At 31.4% G+C, this 20237-nt stretch overlaps 4 protein-coding genes across 5 annotated transcripts in view; 1 reads left to right on the top strand and 3 right to left on the bottom strand.

The window, feature by feature from the left end:
• The window catches only part of LOC106688489 (sodium-independent sulfate anion transporter), a 112820-nt gene extending 105373 nt beyond the window's left edge, over window positions 1–7447 (bottom strand). Inside the window, exon 1 of one of the 2 annotated variants that reach the window (XM_014432977.3) lies at window positions 7352–7447. The gene's annotated coding sequence lies outside the window, so the exon portion shown is untranslated. Of the gene's footprint in view, window positions 1–6575; window positions 6708–7351 lie in introns of those variants that run through there. The other variant, XM_014432978.3, reaches the window with a different exon arrangement.
• On the top strand, window positions 7422–11345 carry PIG-Q (phosphatidylinositol glycan anchor biosynthesis class Q). Its single transcript, XM_014432980.3, has 6 exons — window positions 7422–8531; window positions 8605–8740; window positions 8829–8973; window positions 10105–10297; window positions 10469–10583; window positions 11025–11345. The coding sequence occupies exons 1-6, from the start codon at window positions 7782–7784 to the stop codon at window positions 11207–11209; spliced, it is 1524 nt and encodes a 507-aa protein (XP_014288466.1). The 5' UTR covers window positions 7422–7781; the 3' UTR covers window positions 11210–11345.
• On the bottom strand, window positions 11314–13055 carry LOC106688488 (methylglutaconyl-CoA hydratase, mitochondrial). The gene has a single exon (XM_014432974.3). The coding sequence runs from the start codon at window positions 12955–12957 to the stop codon at window positions 12094–12096; it is 864 nt and encodes a 287-aa protein (XP_014288460.1). The 5' UTR covers window positions 12958–13055; the 3' UTR covers window positions 11314–12093.
• Window positions 13056–15627: 2572 nt separating this feature from the next.
• On the bottom strand, window positions 15628–16334 carry LOC106688482 (uncharacterized). Its single transcript, XM_014432965.1, has 2 exons — window positions 15989–16334; window positions 15628–15947 (listed from the first exon to the last, which is right to left on the bottom strand). Exons 1-2 carry the CDS (start codon window positions 16332–16334, stop codon window positions 15628–15630), a joined length of 666 nt encoding a protein of 221 aa, XP_014288451.1.
• Between the last annotated feature and the right edge of the window lie 3903 nt (window positions 16335–20237).

The raw sequence follows: 20237 nt of genomic DNA, 5'->3' as shown, positions 1-20237 counted from the left end.
AGACGTCCTCTGTTTTCTGAAATCATATTTCATTAAACAAAAAAATAAATAGAATATTCAAATTTGTATTAAAATTGCCCGGAATAGAAAATACTCGGTCCTTTGCTTAATTGTCTTTAAAACTAAAATTGATTTTAATAAGTATGTATGCATAAACTTTATTTACTCTTGTCTTTCGGCTTTGATAATAATTTACATTATATAATACACAGTTATATATTTTCTAATTGTTTTTAATAAGTATCCATCTGTATCTAATAACATTGTTTCTTAAAAAAATAATATGGTTATTATAAAAATATTAAAATATATTGTTTTTATTTATTCGAACCCTTTGCTGAATAACTAACTCGTTTCACTATTATAAAAATATTTACATCCTTATATGTGAAAATTATGCATAAACAATGAATAATTGTTTTTAAAGTTATTTAAACCTGGTCAACAATTATTTCTTTGTTCTACTAAATTGCATAAAAAATTTTTACTATCAATAAAATTGAACAGTAAATAATTTCAGTCAAAAACTGCTTTTAATCACTCTAAATGTTCTGTTAAAATTTTTTGTTCGAATTACAGAATATTCGAGCAAAAAAAAATTTTTATAAAAATTCGAAACCGGTTAAAACCGGTTTTATGGAAAAATTACTGTTCAAAAACCGATTTCTAAAATGTCGGTTTTTGTATAAACCCTACTATCAAATATTCAAGCTAAGTGACTGTTCTTCGATGAGTCAAGTCGTAAATGTTGCGTTCACGTTTTGCGTCCGGTGACAAGTGTAACACAGAGGTCAAAATGTATTGTGCTGGATGAGCAGAGATGATAGTGTCGAGCGCTAAGAATTTCAGGACTTCCCAGAATGTACTAAACTACTGCTAGAAAGTTTTGTCTTCTACAATCGTTTCTATGGTAAACAGAATTGCACCACAGACTATGGGAGCGATTGACGATAGACTTAAATTGTACCCTGCTGTACGGTTTCTATATTTAATTCAGAGTGCATTTTAGTGTAATATGGAGAGTTATTCAAAATTCTGAGGCATTTGTATTGGAATACTTGTGCTTATGTTTGTTAACTGGTAAAGCTCCATATGAGGCAGGCATAAGTTAAGATGGACCTTAGTACAGCTATATATAATATCTATTTATTTCTACTGGATAATTTTAATTTTTTCAAATAAAAAGTGATATATAAAATTTTCATTGCGTTTTCTAATTTCGACCCAAAAGGGACAGAGGTATTATTTAAATCTAGGGTCGATGGAAGTATAAGCCGTCGTTTCGTAAAAATTATTGCTTCTGTTTCATCAATGTTTAAAACTAATTCCCAGGTATTTAGATGTTTTTCGAACAGCATTTTTTATATTATTAACGATTGTGCCAATACGGTATGAAGAGATTTGAATCACTGTATCATCGGGAAAAAGAGCTATGTCAACTTTTTAAAATTTTGGGTAATCATTTATGAAGAGATTGAATAGTATGGGACTTAGACAGGAACCCTGTGGGAGATCGGCAATACATGGGGGATGTTATGTTATTAATTGAAATACAAAATGATCGATTTGACAAAAATGACTCAATGAGTAGTATTAAATATCTTTGAGTATTTAAATTTATTAATTTGAAAATCAGTAACCTATTTTCTTCCTTAGTTAAACATCAAATCCTTTCATAGTTCATATTTTTCACTAGCAATAACAATGAGGGATGCTTAATTAATTCAAATAAACAAAATTAATATTACTGGATTGAAAATTCTTTATATGGCAACAAAAAAATAAATAAATAGACTTTACACATAGCCCTTCTTGAAGCTAAGTACTATTTGGATAAAAATTAATAACTTTAAAAACAGGTCGCGTAAGCAACCAGTTATTTTTATAGGACGTAGTTAATTTAGCAGACTTATATTTATTTTTATGAGATAAAGAATAGGTACGTTTGTATGTTCTTATTAAAAAAAAAAAAAAAACAATGTTAAAGGAAGTTCATAAGTCTATGGAAAAGCAAATATGATTAAAATTATTTTTTATTATGAAATGAATTATTTATTTTTAATAAAGAGACATTATTTAATTTGTTGTAATATATTGAAATAATGCACTAAAAACAAAAGTTTACAAATGGAACGAAAATCCATGACCAGCGATAAGTTTCGTAACATCACGAGTGGATATCTCTGCTCAAAATTCAAATTAGGAAATTCCATTAGACCTCATATTTCCTTAATAGCTACTTTATTTAACTAAGGAAATAAACTAATGAATAATGGAATATTAGAGTCAGACTGAGGTCACAAAAACGAATCCTACACCAGCTCTACAACTTAGACTTGGTCGTCCTGCAAGAAATAAGGTAGAAAGAAAATGGACTTCTGGAAATGTGGCTCCATGCCATCTATTACAGCAATCACGAACATCGCCATGTACAGGAATGGACTTCGTGATAAAAGGAAAAACAAGAAATCTGAAAATAGATGTTTAGCCAATGAGCCCACGGATTAGCGTCTTACAGTCAAATGACAAATTCTATAATTATCAAACTTAATTCTTCTCAACTGCAATACATTCACCTGTCACTTGGAGTTAAGAAGGAAGCATTCTATGATCAGTTAAGAAGGACCCTCGTTAGCTACCACAAGAGCATTATAAAGATGATTATGGGAGATTTTAACGCAAAGATTGGCAGGAAATATGTCTTCAAAACTACTACATACAGAAATTTAATTTCCTGTATCAGATTCTAAGCAAAACTATGTAATGAAATATACATACGGTAGAATAAAAAAATATGAAATAAGGTAATGAAAACAAAGGGGAAGCAATATATGGAATAATCGACAAAGAAATGTATTACTATAAGTAGTAAACGTGAGAACAGAAAAACAACAAAGGAAGGTTGGGGGTGGATAATGGACTACTGATAATTTAATAAATATATAATTTGGGAATAGGCAATCGATAAATTTAGTTTGTCAGTTTTTCTTTTATCTTGCTTTATTTTTACGAGATGCGATTTTAAGTTAATATAAATATGGCACTAGATGAGTTTTACAATATCAGTAATTGAATTATTCCACGAGGGTAAGTGTTAGGGTGTGGGGGGACCTGTCCCAGCCAGCGCAGTAGCAGGTTGAGTCACAGGGTTTAGGTCGTTTCCATTCCGACAATTATGTACTAATTAAAATTTTTTGAAGTTGATTACTGGGCGATTTTACGGAATAACTTTGCATGGGGTTCAGTGTGGATCAGTGTTTGGAGGAAATAACGGCTGTACTTAAAGAGGATTGTTAACACAGTACGACGATGTTCAGGTGGAAGCGAGTCTGAAAGAGGAAATTTTGGGCTTGAAGACGCTCCAAGATCAAGTCATCCAGCTTCATCAAGAAAACATTAATGCAGTTGGGAAGTTGCTTGATGTTCAAAAATGGAAAAGCCTTTAATGTAAACAGTATAAAGATAGGAAATGAAACTTGGTTTTACTACAGTGATGGTCAACTGAAGGTCAGAAAAAAGTGTGGATATTAGAAGATGAGGATACCTCCGTGACTATACGGAAATCCAGATCGGTTTAGAAGAGAGTGGAGGCAGTATTTTTTAGTGTGAAGGGCATGGTGGAACGAATGATGTTAGAAATGCAGAAGACTGTCACAGTGATGCACCTAGGAATATCTCCCTAAAGTGGTACAAGCTCTCCAGAAACTTCGGCCGAACTCAAAAATAGCTACATGGTTCCTTAACCAGGAAAATGCTCCAGCGCATCGTTCTTAAGTTTGCTCAGAATATTTGACCAGCACTGGAACAAAACTGTTTGAACACATTCCCTAAGGACCAGGTCTAGCTCCCTTCGACTTCGTGCTTCCCTCAGGTGAAAAACAGACTAAAAGGGAGGCATTTCACGAGCGATAAGAACCTTTTGAGTGGTGGAGTTACTATTTTGAATATTTGCGGAATATAAAGTTGTATACGCTTTTCTAAAGCCCTTTAAAATAATTTGTAGCGGTCGCTCGGGAGGGAGTTTTTTGAAAATCGTTCGAGGATAAGGATAGTTAAGAAAGTTGGCGGAAACAGGATCTTTATGCTAAGGGTTTCTATCTGAAAAGACTTTTTTCGCCAGTTCAGTTTTCGCCTATGAGAGATAAAATGTGGAACGCGAATGAAGCAGTGTTATTTGTCGTTCTATTGTCCTATCGTCGGTAAGACGATTGCAAGCCTGTTGCGGGATTGAATATTTTGTAGATTTACCTTAGACAAGCATAAGGATTTTGGAATGATATTCGAAAGGAAGGAGATAAGGTATAGAGGGGAGTTGTGAAGAAATAGAGGAGCTTTATAAGTATGATGTTTTTTATGGTTTCTTATGGGAAGAGAGGTGGGAAAGGGGGTTATAAGCTAGAATGGTATTTTTGGTTTTGTAGTGAATGTTGGAGATATCAATTGGAGAGAGAAAAACAAGATATATGGTTATTGTCTATGTTCATTTTTTTTATTGCAGTGCGCTGGGAATGATAGTTAAAAAGTCTGCTGGAGTAAGTCGAATTTATATACTAGTCAGGTGTTTACAATGAATGACATTTAACGTTTCTTATGATGAGGAAGTCAGGGAAAGGAAGAGAATTGTGCATTACAAATACAACGATAAAGTAGAGTCAGAGTTAGTAGGATTTAAAGGCAGTCAGTATATTAGGAATATCATCAGGAATTAAAACAAGAAGGTCATCATCATATTGTTTGATTAATATGATTAGAGAAACAATCATTTGGGATTAGAGAAACAATAGAATTAAATATTGTGTTGAATTCGACAAGAGCAATAAGATTATCCTTGGATAGTTCTGAAATTTAATAATGCACTGTCCATGGAAGATTACCAGAGTTGAAGGGATTCAAGGTATGAGCGACAACTAAAGGAGGAATGGGGTTCTATTGATGATCAGTCTTCTTACTAAAGGTGGATATGATGGGGAAAAAATTAAAAAAACCTTTTCCATTTTTAAGGGGGATAAGGATCCAGTGGCCGAGAACAGTAAAGAATAATTATTTTAAGGATTATTGTGAATAAGAATTCGTAGTGAGGACAATAGAAATTAGCTAATCATAAGAACCTAAAAAATAATACACAAATACAAATAGATTATAAGTTTTATAAGAGCAGAAGTATATGATAGACAAATTTACTGGTTAGCAGATTAAAGATGAAGATTACTCGTCAGAATGGAAAAACAACATTGTACAAGATTATAGATGAAATCAGTGGCTAACAAACCAAAAACACCTCATAATAATTCCATCATGACAAATAAATTATATTTCAAGAAATATAGAATGACCTAACATAGGAAAACAATAAAAGAAAAGACGATCTTCTAACAAAATATGTGAACATAATACAGGCAGTATTATAAATTGAATAATTAATAAATTATTAATTTATAAATAAGGAAGATTTTTGAAACTGTTTAAACCAACTTATTTTTCACAAGAAATGGCAGTCCAATGAAACTATAAATTAAAAATTTTAAAATTCGTTTGATCTGATACCTAAGACAGAAATGAAGAATGTACAGCAAAATATTTTAAGAAAATCCTAGAGCTGTATGGGACTCACATTTCAAAAATAGATCAGGAAATAAGTTAAGCATAATAAACTTCTGAATAAAATATTCAAAATTAACTGAATTCTGTTATCACTGTAATATGAGTTCCTTACCAATGAAATATTCATGAAGAATAACATATCATATATGAAACTTTATATCCTGAAAATATAAAATCCATTCTAAACATATGAAAGCAGCCGACACTGCACAAAGTGAACTGCATGTACAAAATATACAAAAGATTAAATAACTTTAGTAATTTAATATTATTATCTGCTCAAGATAACATCAGGAAAACTGCAACTACATAAAGACTGGTAGATAAATAACCAAAATCAAGTAAATAACACTTATTTACTTTTAATGCACTAAATTTTATTGGGAATAGTTTGATTAAATAAGTAGATTCACCAGACTGCAGTCTAAGTAATCTTTACAGGAAGTAAATAAGAGAGAGGGGGGAGATAAGACCATTCCATGCAATGAACCATTCACATTTGACATTATATGCATCTTAGGTCAAATTAAATACTGAATATAAATTTTCTTTATTGAGAGAATAGAATATTTATACCAACCACTATATATTTTTTTCTTTACTTTAGATACATTGTTATTTTTTTTATACTTTAATAAACTACTTAAACAACACATTCCCAGCTAATCAGGGAGAAAGACTAAAATGAAATTAGAGTATAAAACATTCTTTAGAATAAACAAATTACTCAGATAAGTAAGTAATTTAAAATTCAATTCTAAGACTTGAACAGATAAAGAAAATCTTCAATAGTTTATAGATATTATCGGTTGAAAATCTGTATGAAGTATTAGTAAAGATTTCCAAACAAATACAATTTGTACCAAAGCCCGACTGGTTATAAATAGCATTAAATGGTTAGACACAATTGGTCACTTAGTTGTGCTATTTTAATAAATTAACCTTTAAAATGATTAGTCACTAGTATAACTCACCTGCTTATTCCTCAGGTAAGTATCAGTTATAAGACTAGCAACAGAAGTGACAGGCAACACACAATATTCAAAACTAAAGAGGGGGCCATGTGACCTTCCTTGGCTCCCTCCAATTCAAGGGATATATAAATATGAACCAGTCCAGTATTTCTCCTCAGTTTTATATGACACAGATAACTTTAAATATATACAAGGAACTTATTTTAATTGGAAAAATATGACATTGGTCCAGTTATAGAATAGTGTTTTATTTTCCAAGAAGAAATAAAATAAAAATAGTTCATCTTATATATTAAGTTTCTATTAAATTGAAGTATATACATTTCGAGCAAAGGAGAAAAAGAAAGTCATAAAGATTAGTTTAAAACAGACACATAAAACTCCTTGCAATTAATTTTTTTTTTAATAAAGAAAAAATAAATTTTGCCTTGTTTGACAAAATCTCCCTAACCATATTTACATTGCCCAATTAAATCCCTTATTAATTTATCAAATAACCATATTTGTAAAAATATATTTAAAACATCCACATTCCAGCAAGTATTATACATAAAGTAAGAGTCTGCCAGCATAGGTGTAAAAGTTCTAAAAGCCTCAGGTGCAAAGAAACTAAAAGGAAAATAAATAATCATGCAAAAAAAATTATAATAATAATATTAATATCAATTATGATACATAAATCTATTCCAATATTTTTTCATTAAACAGAACCAATAAACTTTCTTTGAAGGAAAGAACCTGCAACCAACCATGCATATTGAAACAAGAATACTAACCGAATACGAAAATAAATCAACACTAAACTGATATCTAAGCTAAAATATCATTAACAGAGCTTGGCTTTCTAAACCTGCTACTTGGTAAACTTCCGCTGACAGATAACTGAAACTTTCTGTACTTGCAGGGTGCATAATTTAATGAATAATGAATGATTTTTTATTAATTTTATTTGCATCTCAGCCTAGGTTCAGTTCTCAAATAATCAATTTCTGTTTGTTATTTTTTTATTTAGTAATATTGAAAGTAGTTTTTTCATCGTATGATTTTTCAAATGTAAATATTTAAAAAGACGGTACTGTGACATTTTGTCAACTTTATCTAAAACCTCCCACTTGTTTATCAGTTGCTTACTGTCAAGAAGCCGGTTGGTTTCGTAATGAATGTTACATCTATTAACGTCGTAATATTTCAAACAATTGTAACATAATGAAAGCTCTGTTAGTATTTATTCCAAATACCACCGTGAAACAGTTACCCGGATATTTGATTGGATATTTAAGAGAGGACAAAAATTTGCGTGGATCCATTTATGTACTTGGAACAAAAGTTGGTGATAAAGCTTTGAAATGTCAAACCAACCAAATAGTTGGGACCTATACTACAGAGCTAAACGAAATTTCTGCCTATAAAAACGCCTATCATCCAGTTTGGGTTACAATTATCTGCGTTAACCAAGAAGTTTATTTAAATTCTTGTATAATTAATAATGAATCCATACCTGTAAAAGACTGTCTCCTAATCGTTTATGATTGTCATAGTTTATTGCAGTCAGAACTTTTACTTCCGAATCACAAGAAATTCAATGAAATTAATCATTTTAAAATATTAGCCAGTGATTTGCAATCAAGAAAAAGTTGTTCTAGTGAATATGGTTTTAGAATCTTTTCTAGCTTCATTGATATAGTTGTAATGCTATTTAGTGTAATCAATTTTATTATATCTATCTGCTCTTATGTTACTAAATACTCCACATTGGCAATAAATTTAAGAACTTATTATCAAACAGTATTATGGATCAAAAATACTTATAGAGAAGTTAGATTTATAAATTTAAAGATCGGAAATTCTTTAATGTCTGTCATAACTGATATGTTATTAGGCTGGTTATTATTTTATTTTATAGCGAGATGGAAAAACTCAGATGAAATGTTTGATTCCATTTCTATGTGCACTGAGGTTTGTACAACTTAAGCAAAACACTCTTTATTTTGTTTCTTTATTCCTTGTTTTCATGCTTGATTTTATACAGAATGTTATTTCTTCAATCAGCCACATTGTCAAATGGCTTATGGGAAGTCCAGCAGGTCTCAAACTAAATCAGCCATTAAGTAGTTTATTTGGATCTTTAGTTTTGTATTATTTGGATATATGGTGGTCATTTTTAAGTACGTTTTTTTGTTTTTGATGTGAAACTAGATCATACCTTCATTATATTACTTTAAAATTTTTCATTTCAATTGTTATTTTTTTCAGGTACAGTTCGACCTGTTTTAGAAATTTTCTTTCAAATACTGATAAGAATAGGGTTTTTAGGACTGACATTTCAGTTAGCCGTTTGTGCTGATATATTTGCTATCATCTCTTTTCATGTCTACTGCATTTATGTCTATGCCGCAAGGTAACAATATTTATCTTATTTAAAATAAATATAATTATTAGATTTTAATGTGGTTTTATTGTTTTTGGTGACATTAGATTACAATTTGAGTGTTTTTTTAAAAATATCATAATCCTAGTACTAATATAATTATCATTATCAGTTTTTTTATTTAAATCAACTCACATTTATCCATAAGACAAATAATTATATCTTTTAAAAGAAGTATTTATATAAATATTTAATGGAAGATCGTTGATTGACCATGTATAGTATATAATAGGAAGATGGTACAAGTATGGTCAAAAAACTCAAATAGTAATAAATAGTTTTATCTTCCTTTTTTATATATATTTAATGTTTCATTTAAAGCATAATCCTTTAAAATTGTTTAAATGTTAAGAGATTAGTGTGAACAGTGCATGTCCCTAAAATAGATAGGAGATATTTTGTGCATATTTTCACTTTCTTAAAATACTGACAAGCTCAAAGGGGAAGTGGAATGAAACTTATTAGCTGAAATAAAACTTAAATGAAGATTTAACCAGTATTAATTTAATACCATTGGCATTGGGCTGACATCAGTTCAGCCCAGAGCGTTCAGCCTTTGCCACCTAGAAGCAAACACTTCTCCCGGCATCATTGTTGGCTCCAACCATTTTCTCCTCCCTTTTAACATCAGTAGTCCCCCATTAGCAGGTGTAGGGACTCGAGGACCAAGCAGCTACATCATCTAGTTCCCTTTGGTTCCTCTTGACATATTTTAACTAAGCCAGGGTCTTTCCCTTTTCAAGCTGGGTCTTCTCATATATTTCTCTGATTTCATCTATTCCCTAGTCAGTCAAGCCAAGGGTGGTCTCCTGGACCCCAGTTATAGAGGTCTTCCTTGCCTTGAGACATAAAGATTCAATGCACTATCAGTCTCTAGGGTTTCCATTTCTGAGAACACTTTTCTCTGGGCATCACTTCTCTTGGAGCAGATCATTGTGCAATACAGAGAGGAATGGAAGCAACTTCTTGATACGGTGAAGTCTCTTACTGGTTTGTAGTGCCTTTGATGATTATGATCTGCTTTAGTTCTATTTTTTTTTTTAATTTGTTTACTTTATAAGTGAATAATATTATTTATGCCTTGACTTTGTATTTTTTTAGGTTATATGAAATTCAAGGTAAGGGATTATATTCACTTTCACGATTATTTTTGGGGAAAAAAAGAAATCCTGAGCCAGGGAAAGTTGATTCATACCCATATACTACTGAGGAACTCTTGATTGGAACAATAAGTTTTGCAGTTCTACTATTTCTTCTACCTACAACACTTGTTTACTATGTTGTTTTTACTGTGGTATGTTTCCTTATTTTAAATTGATTAATATTATCTGCTTTTATAGAAAAAAAGCTTTTAAATGTTATATTATGACATTTATATTAGTTTTAATTATAAACCTCATAAACGAAGTACTTTAAGGGACATAAATTGATGGTCGAATGTTCTAATGAAGAAACAATTTTTCAGATGCGAGTTGGAGTAATGTTAATTAGCGGTCTTTTGACTAGAACAATATATTTTATGCAAACATTACCAGTATATGTTACATTTTTATGGGTCTTCTTACCTTCATACACAGCAAGTAAGAATTTAATATTTTTATTATAATATATTCAGTAAAGTGATTACTAATTTATGTTTCAAGAATAAATTATTTTATTTTGGAGAGAAATAATATTATTAATGGTTCAAATTTAAGTATATCTGTTTGTTACAAAATTGTTATGTAATTTGATATTTATTAGAAATTTTTAATTAACACATAAAAAAGGTACTATATTTTATTTTTATAATTACACTTCTGAAAAGACTAGAATTAATATCAAGTATTAGTTCAGAATTAGTTTTTAAATAATTTAGAATGGGAAGAAAATTCTCAATTTTTAGTCGCATGATGTTTATCAATGTTTACTATCTTTTTAGTTATGAATATTAGGCTATGAGAAGTAAATTTATAAAAGATTATATTACAAATTTATATAATGATTTAATTTCTTCTAATAAAATATTTTTCCTTCTCTAGCTATGATGAAGCTTACTCCATGCGAAAAGACTACTTCCTTAAAACATGGGTGTTTGATTGCCAAAGCAGCTTCTTCATCTTGGATGGATACTATTAAGCTATGTAAACCAGAGATAATATCACCTCCTCGTCCTGTGAAATTTGGTGAAACAGCATGGAAAATTATAGTTGGAAAACTAGTTTAGTTACATTATCTATATATTTTTATTAAATTTCTGCAATTGTTTTAGTACACTGTGCATATGTGGTTCAGATTATTCCCAATATTGTAAATATATTTTGTATATATATTTTTGTCAATAAATTTATTATTTTTGTTAAGATTTTTTTTTTTCCGCAATTAGCCTTGATGTCAAATTTGTTTCAATTTCATATTAATTTTCATATCATATTTTATTTAATTTTTATCATATAATTTGACAATAAAAAGTCTTTATTGAAGTATATACAATCACTATTTAAAAGTCCAGTTTTTCAATTTTGTCTTTATAAAAGACGATTAAATAAATGTAGTAATTTTATTTAATTTAACAACATATACAAAATTCATTATTTATTTTTAAAGTCTTTATTGAAGCATATACAATCATTATTTTAACTGCTCAGTCCATCAACGTTGCCATGTGGTAATCTCCCAATCTTCAAACAAGTCTTTCCTCATTAAATTAAAATTAGTAGAAAGTTATATTTGTTTTTTTGATAATTTATTCTTGAGATGATGACCTTGTATTAAACAGGAGCTAGTTTCCTTTTTACAATTTTATTTCCTGTTGACTATATAGGCAAATAAGTATTTATTTTATAAAAACTCAATGTTTTTATTAAGAAATGCTTTGTCATTCAGTTCATGTTTCACTTTTGCTTTTTAATTGTATAATTCTAAATAGTTAAACAGAATTTATTCATTCGGACCTTATCAACAGTGTTTTAATTAGAAAATAAATATCCTAAAGGAGTTTACAATTATGATATTATGTTACAATTATATTAATGAAATATAAAAGAGAGCTAGAGATTCTTTCAAGTCCAAAGTTCCATTATAATTTCATATTCTAAAACAATATTTGTATCACACCCCTTTGTAATCTGGTTTTCGTTTCTCTACAAATGCCTTTAGTCCCTCCAATCTGTCCTTTGTTGGTATCACCTGAGAATAACACAATCCTTCAATAGCACAACCCTGATAAATATCTACTTCTTTACCTTTGTTGATTGCAAGTTTTGCATATTTAACTCCCAATGGTCCATTAGGTAAAATTTCTCTTGCTATTTCTATAGCTTTCTGAAATGCTGTTTCAGGATCTTTTGTCACATGGTTCACAATCCCCAATTCTTTTGCTTGTATTCCATTCAGAACACGAGCTGTAAAAATTAGTTCTTTGGCTAAAGACGAACCCACTAATCTAGTTAATCGCTGTGTACCTCCTGCACCAGGTAAGATAGCAAGCTTCGTTTCTAACAAACCTATTTTTGCAACTTCCGATGCAATCCTAATGTCAGAAGCTAAAGCTAGTTCTAACCCACCTCCCAGAGCTGCTCCATCTATTGACGAAATCACAGGAACTGGGCACTCTTCAACTTTAAACATAAGTTCATTGAGCTTATTTAAAAATGATTTTATCTCACTGTCGCTCAAAGTCAGCCTTTCCTTCAAGTCCGCTCCTGCACAGAACACCCTTGGTACCAAACTTCTTAATATTACCACTCTTGTGTTAGAATCGGTTGAAATTTCTTCAAAAGCATTACTGAGACTCTGTACTGATTCTTTATTCAATGCATTTTTATTTTTAGGATAATCTAATGAAACAATTGTTATCCCTTTGTCCTCATTATCTAATGATGTTTTTGTACAGATGGTAGAAGCGCTAAATTTTAAAAGAAGCCCTTTATTGGCAACACATGTTAGAGGCACTAAAAGGTTTTTAAACATCATTTAAACAATTAAGTTTTGCTATTAATGAATTATTTATATGGAACTAATACAATTATAAACTTATGAAAACACTAAACTGATAAAGTTATCTAATGGTTACAGTCATTAAACTATCTTATCTTATCATGTTTATTTGAAACCTACACCATTAGTTCTTTAAGCCTGTTAAATTTAAGTAATGGATTTGAGCTTAAATACTTTAAGAAACAAATAATATGAGTTAAAATTAAAAAAAAAAATTGTAATTAGGTTCTTGGAAGATTTTAAACCATTTATTTACCAATGAATCCATATACTAGTTTGTTATTAATTGATTTGAGAGACTAAATCCTCTAATAATTAATAATTATAAATAAAACATATTAAATAATATTTACAGATCTATTAATTGATGTTTTACTTCACACACTAATTATTGTCTGTTTAAACACTACTGTGAATTGAATATGTTCAGATATTATGATAAATTGTTCGAATTGTAAGAACAATCTTTTCATTAACAGTACATTCTATTATTAGTCTTGTTTTATTTTTTAAATCATAATTTCCATATTAAAATGAAATTTTGTTCAATCTTGCTTCTGGGTGTGAATAGCTATTTATTTAAGTTACTTTTGTGCTAGGAAAAATTCTCTGCGCATTACTTTTTTCTAGGTTAACATAAGTAACAGTTTTTTTTAAACACCTGTCGAATCCCAAGAAATGATACTTGCACTTACCATTACCTGCATTTTTTAAAGAATATTTTTATGTTAGGAAATGTAGTTTTTTAACAAAAAATTGTATAAGGTGACGAAAATATTTGGAAATCAGGATGCTTGAAAGTACATTTTATAGCACTTTTATTGTACATTTACCTTTTAGAAATTCTCAACTAAATCTCAAACCTGAGATAAAGCAGACAATAAAACAGTTCAAAACAGTAAGCCCTCACTTAAAAGTTATAGCATCAATATATACAGTTTTTGTTCTTGTCTTTAGATTTCTCAAACTAGATTTGAAATATCTTGATCATGGGTATATATTCAGCTCATCTCATTGAAAAAAAAAAAATGCTTTCAATGTTCTGATTTATTGGTAATTTGTTTTTTCTGATTTGATAAGATGAATTCCTATGAGGATCCTTAAAAATCACAATGCCTATTACCATCTCAAAATAGACTTACAATCTTATAACAAATACCATTAAATTAAACATTTCTATATAAAATTAAATCTGTACCACTCAACCCATGAAGGGTCAGGGGTGCAGTAATTTGTAAAAAAAGTACTGTTACTAGACCAACGGTTGTGCAAGGAAATTATTTGGTCAGAATCACACTCGACCACCAACTAAGGGTACCCATTTTATCAGGCTGGGTGGACCTCCCAAAGAGATAGCTACCAAGCCCACAGAGCTGACTCACTGCTACAGTGAAACAGCTGGATTCGAACCCAGGTCCTTGGAGATTAAAATTGTAAATGTATGTAATTTTATTATGAATTAAATCTAATTTTATTATTATTTTTCTTTAAAAATTGTATACATTTTTTTCAAATGTTATACGAAAATTATTTATTAAAGAAATATTGAGATAACAAGTATCAATAGAAACAAAATTAAATTAAAAAAAAAAAATTGTTTAACGAAATTGTTGAGTATACTGATAGGTGTTCGCTGATGATTCTGAAATCTGGCTTACCTCTCACATCTTCTTCTTCTTCTTTCTCTTCCTCCTTAGTGCCTTTCAGCGTGGAGGTGCCTCTGTCCAAGCAAACCAAACCTCTTGATACTGAGCCAGCACCCTCAAGGCATCCCAGTTTTTCCCTCTTCTCTCTGCCACTCTGGAGAAGTATTCCTTCCATTGTATTCTGGGTCTCCCTCTTGGCCGTTTTCCTATTGGTCTGGCCTCAAAATATTTTCTTGGATCCCTGTCTTCACTCATCTGACAGAGATGTCAAAACCATCTGAGTTGTGTCTTTTCAATGGTATCCTTTATGGATACTGTTCCAACATCCTGTATTGACCTCTCATTTTGTATGCGATCCCTCCTAGTTCGGCCTGCCACTCTCTGTAGGTATCTCATTTCCATTGCAGTGACTCTGCTTAGGTACTTATCAAGTGGTACCCAGCTTTCACTTCTGTAAAGGAGGGCAGGTAGGTATATAGCCTAGAAAATATGTACTTTAACATTCTTCTCTACCTCCCTCTTCCCTATAACTATGTTGCAGGGGTGGTAGTATATTGCATTTGTCTTCTTTATCCTATTGGATATCTCTTGGTCTACCTTTCCATTCCTGCTGATCGCTGTTCCTAGGTAAGTGTACTCATCCACCATTTCTATTGGTTCACCTTTGCAAAGTATTTCAATGTTTTCCTGTTCCCAGCCTATATATTATTTTGCTTTTCCTGACATTGATGGTCATTCCATTTCTTTCCAGTGTGCCAATAGTGGTGCGGGCTGTCCTCCTTTTGCACATTTTCAGGATTTCACCCATATAAATAATGAACAAGAGGGGGCTCAAACTATCTCCTTGCTTTACACCTTTCTCAATTGCAAAGGTATCCGACTCTCTTCCATTAATCCTTACTATTCCCTTGGAATCGTGGTAGATCGACTTTATAGCTTCTATCAATCCTTGCAAGGTGTTTTTTTCAGAAAGAGCATTCCACAGTTCTTGTCTAGGGACCTAATCAAAGGCAGCCTTTAGATCTATAAATTCTAAGAAGATTCCCTTTCCTCGTTCCCACGAGTTATCAATAATTGTTCTGAGAGAAAATATATGATCCTGGGTTTGATGTTGAGGCCTGAAAACAGCCTGTTCCTCTTCTAAGTCTTTCTCCACTAGCTCTCTCAACTTCTTTTCTAATATTGAGGTATAGAGCTTGTACACAACCTGGGATAGACAGATAGGTCTGTAGTTCTCACATTCGTTAGCATTGTCTTTTTTGCGAATCGGGACAATTATGTTGTACTCCCATTCCTTAGGAATCGCTTTTTCAGTAACTTCTAAAAAAGGCACTATAATGCTTTCAATAATTCTGTTTCACCATATTTGATTAATTCAGGAACGATGTCATCTCTTCCTGCTGCTTTCCCTAGTCTTAATCTCTCCACTGCTGCATCCACCTCTTCCTGCCATATCACCTCATTATATTCTCCCCATACACTTTCTCTAATCATTTGCTCCTCGGCATTCCCAGAAAAAAACCTCCACCTTTCTAAAATACCCTGGTCCCCGGTAATCAATCTGCCTCCCTCGTCCTTTACATTTCGTATTGTTTGCTTGTCTTTCCTTTCATTGATTAATCTTTTTCCAGAAAACTTTGGTGTTTTCATGGTAGTTACTTTGCAGATTTCGACCAAATTCCTCCCCACTCTTCTTTTTGTCACCATCACTACTAGCTTGGATTCAATTCTCCTTCTTACATACAGACCTCTCACATCAAAATAATAAATTCCAATAAATCTAATGCCAAATAATTATAATTTAACCTAAAATAATTTTTAAGAATTGGGAAGAAAGGAGTTGGAAATGAGTGCCAGACAAAACTGGTTCGTCAAAATAGGTGAGTTTTGAAGTGGTGAGTTGGAAGAATTTGGGCAGAATGAGGTTAAGAAAGTGTGAGGTTAATTAGAAACTGAGATAGATCCTGCTGGGTCAGATTTTTGCCTATAATTAATCTAAATTAATAAAATCAAATAGATGTCTTAATTAGTAAACTGTTTAAATGTAAGCCTCTATACATCCGCATCACCAGTTACCAATAGAATCCCTCAAATATTTATCTCCCTACTACATCTAACTTAGCTCGATTTCATTTGACCCTTGCTGGGTCAAAATTAATAAAAACCAGTGACAGGTTCAGTAAAACAATAATTTTTTAATTCAGGGGTTGATTGTTAGAGAGTGAATGAAAATAAGAAGGGTTGTCTAAATGTACAGGGAAAATGGAGAGAAAGGGCCAGAAATGGAGGTTAGAAAACTAGTGTCAGAAATGGCTGTGGAAGAATGATAAGTTTGAGTGGAAGATTAAAATTGTTTTTAGGCAGAACAACACTAAAAAAGTGGAGGAAATATAAGTCAAAATTGCATTGTTTGGAGTTTTTATGGTTTTACAAGTTTTGTTTACCTCTATAGCTCTTCCTTATTGATTTGATAGTTTTTATATAAATTGAGTTGGTGTTAAATAAATGTTTCTTGTGGGATTAACTTTTTTCCCCCATCACACCATATTTGTTCTGATTTTGCGCACATCCGCAGCCCCTCACGATTGATTTAGAGGGCTGAAAATCTTTATGTGAAATCAGTTAATGTTATAGAACTGTATCTCTCAACTTTTGTCTTTCAAACCCCATGTTTGTTTTTTTTTGCAGTTTTTAATTATTGTGGACACCTTCTGATTGAGAAGTGAACAAGTTCTGTCCTGGAAAAGTAAAGTACCCAATTAAATGCCTGATGAATTATCCATAGGCTCACTCTGATAAGAAAGTCCTATTACTCAAGTTTCAGATCTTTAGTGCACTCCTGTGTCTAATAGGTATCCTCTCATATCCTCATAACTATCCTCTCATATCGATTTGCAATAATTGTGTAAATTTGTTAACTAGTCTATAACCATTCATCATATTGTAATATTCCCAAATGTATAATTTCAATTAATATACCACACAATAGAATCTAATGATCCACTAAAAGCTAATGTCTTATATGTAGCATCTGTGATGGCGTTTGTTAGCCCAGAAGTGCCTACAGCAATCGTAGTAACTAATAGATCGATTCACTTCCCTAGTTCACCTCCTAAGGAGATATATACATTATATATACATGTATATAATTGATATACATTAGTAGATGAAAATATTCTTATTTTACTTTTGGAAATGCATGTTAGATGGTTATTTCTCTTTACTTCCTCAGGAAAAGTTCTTATCCTTATATTGTATATTCTTTTGCCAGGATCTGCAGCTAATACTTGTACTGGCAAATCTCTTGACTGTATGGGAAGACGTTAATGAGGCGGTATCCGTTACAGCAGTAATTTAAAGCGGGTTCTTTCAGAACTTGCCATCCTCAACACGATCATAAGGCAATACCTTAGAAATGGAGTTTCTATCCTGCGGTAATTTGCGGTGGATACCCATAAAATTCGTAAATCATCCAGACCATTCACCTCCTATATCATTCTAGCATAACCATACCTCTTGAACATGGATTGTCGAGGCCTTCTTATGTAGAGTACCTCACCTCTTAAATTGGTGCCAGGACTACGAGTATTTATACACATTACATCAGCAAATGGAAAAAAAATTAAGATACAATACAAAACAATTCATTAATGTATGTAAAACAAACAAATTCGTAGAGGATTTAGGGACGTATTGTGTGCCAAATACTATGGAAGGAATACAACGCTTCCCACCTTTGAACTAAAGTACATAAGATCATTGAAACTATTCATGGCATTATGAGGAAAAGTTTGTTGTATGAATGCAGAAGAGAAGCGAAACTTCGGAAATTGCATATTGTGTCCAATTCCAAGAACAAATAGATGTGTACATGTGTATAGTGAAGAAATCAACGAGAAATGGACAAGAAAATCTTTCACTAATCTATCAATGTCGCCTATTTCTGATTTTCAAGAATTGAAGAAGGCTGAATTGAAAATATTTTTTCCCAAAATTCTCGAAAGGTTCGGAAAATATCCTGTTGCACTTGGTTCTACTAAATTTATACATCTTATCCTCTGTCTTCCCCCTTGAAACCAACATTTCCTTCTCGCTTTGAGGTTCTAATCATTAATTGTTATCGATTAATAAAATATATAATGCTTGTTTTGTTACTCACTAGCCTGTCACAAAGCTAAAAACGCGACTTTACAAGTCAATGGAACCAGTTTCATTTGCAGTAAACCTAAAAGAAATGGCTGCAATATACATTCTCTCAAGTATTAGTCTTAAACATAATATGAATTTTAGATTGAACACGTCAATCACTCCAACGCTTTTTGCCTCTGTCATTTAGTTTTTGGTAGGTCCATAACCTATTTATGATATGCCCGGAAGATTGTAGCATTTCATCTTACTAGCTGAGCTACCCCGCTCGTTAATAATAATTATAACAAAATTAATTATTCATTTTAATTTTAAGCACGAAACTAAAATAAAATTTTAAATGTTATCTCCCAGATATACGCCCCTAGTTCCAGGCTAAGTGAGCCTATTAAGTGGTGGTTCCAAGTAACACATATCTGCAACACCACCAGCCAGAATGGTCCCTCCCCATTCTATGTGAGTTCTCCGTCTACCATGCCACCACAGTATAAACCGCCTTCAGCGGACCATGTATCTTCTCTTAAAATGCCATCCGGCAATACAAGATATGTTTGTATATATGTATTGCTCATACCCACATAGTTGATAGTACTACGAACTATAAAGATAATCCTGATAGTATGACAGCAATTGTTAGTTTTCACGATCATAGTTCCTGCAACAGCTTTCAGAATTACTAACATCTTCACTGTAGAAACCCCTATTTGAGTAAATCCCCTTGTTTTAATGATATGTATCGAAAATATGTCATTTTATGATTGTATAGTTATTTCAAAAAATATAAAGATGGTCAGAGTTGCGGTCAAAAAGAACAAAAATTGTTTTCAACTATTTATTATCCGACGTTTCGCCCCACTTTGTAGATCTTCATCAGAGCTGTTCAGCTTTACAGAATTCTGTAAAGATCCTGATACATGATTATACATAAGAAGTCTGTAAAGCTATAATCTTGGGCAGCCCTGATGAAGCCCTACAAAGTGGGGCGAAACGTCGGATAAAAATAGTTTAAAACTATTTCTGTTCTTTTTTACCGCAGCTCTGACTATCTTCATCATAAATAAAATTATACGGTCAATTGTCTATATATATAATTTCAAAAAATAGTTTGGACATTAGTATTGTCATATATTTCACCTTTATTCTATTATATAGTAAAACATATTATAAAGCTCTTCAAAAAGTGTTGGCGTCTTATTTATGAATCAACTCCAGTCTTTATTAATTATTTATTATTATTATTTAGACTCCCAAACCTATAGAGTTTGAAATTTTAAATGGATCGACCAAAGTTATTATGAGCTAATTTAAAAAAAGACGGGTTCATTGCCCGTTCTGTCTAACTTATTCTATTATATTTTGGGACATTTTTTCTTTAAATTTGAAATTATTCCAGAAATAAAGAAAATATGTTGTTAGGATTATTGCTATCGATTATTTTTCAAGTAATAAAACTAAAAGGGATAA

Source organism: Halyomorpha halys, unplaced genomic scaffold (assembly GCF_000696795.3).
Source record: "Halyomorpha halys isolate HHAL.00 unplaced genomic scaffold, Hhal_1.1 Scaffold1141.1, whole genome shotgun sequence".
Taxonomy (NCBI): Eukaryota; Metazoa; Arthropoda; class Insecta; order Hemiptera; family Pentatomidae; genus Halyomorpha; species Halyomorpha halys.
Note: the sequence above shows the minus strand (reverse complement) of the source record. Positions and strands in the feature narration are given on the sequence as shown.

What these genes read in the sequence shown, in the direction of transcription:
- PIG-Q (XM_014432980.3), top strand. Translation starts at nt 7,782, where the DNA reads ATGAAAGCTCTGTTAGTATTTATTCCAAATACCACCGTGAAACAGTTA. An exon ending in ACTATGTTGTTTTTACTGTG is followed by an intron (nt 10,298 to 10,468) that starts GTATGTTTCCTT and finishes ACAATTTTTCAG; the next exon opens with ATGCGAGTTGGAGTAATGTT. An exon ending in CTTACCTTCATACACAGCAA is followed by an intron (nt 10,584 to 11,024) that starts GTAAGAATTTAA and finishes TTCCTTCTCTAG; the next exon opens with CTATGATGAAGCTTACTCCA.
- LOC106688488 (XM_014432974.3), bottom strand. Translation starts at nt 12,957, where the DNA reads ATGATGTTTAAAAACCTTTTAGTGCCTCTAACATGTGTTGCCAATAAA.
- LOC106688482 (XM_014432965.1), bottom strand. Translation starts at nt 16,334, where the DNA reads ATGGTGACAAAAAGAAGAGTGGGGAGGAATTTGGTCGAAATCTGCAAA. An exon ending in TCCTGAATTAATCAAATATG is followed by an intron (nt 15,948 to 15,988) that starts GTGAAACAGAAT and finishes TGCCTTTTTTAG; the next exon opens with AAGTTACTGAAAAAGCGATT.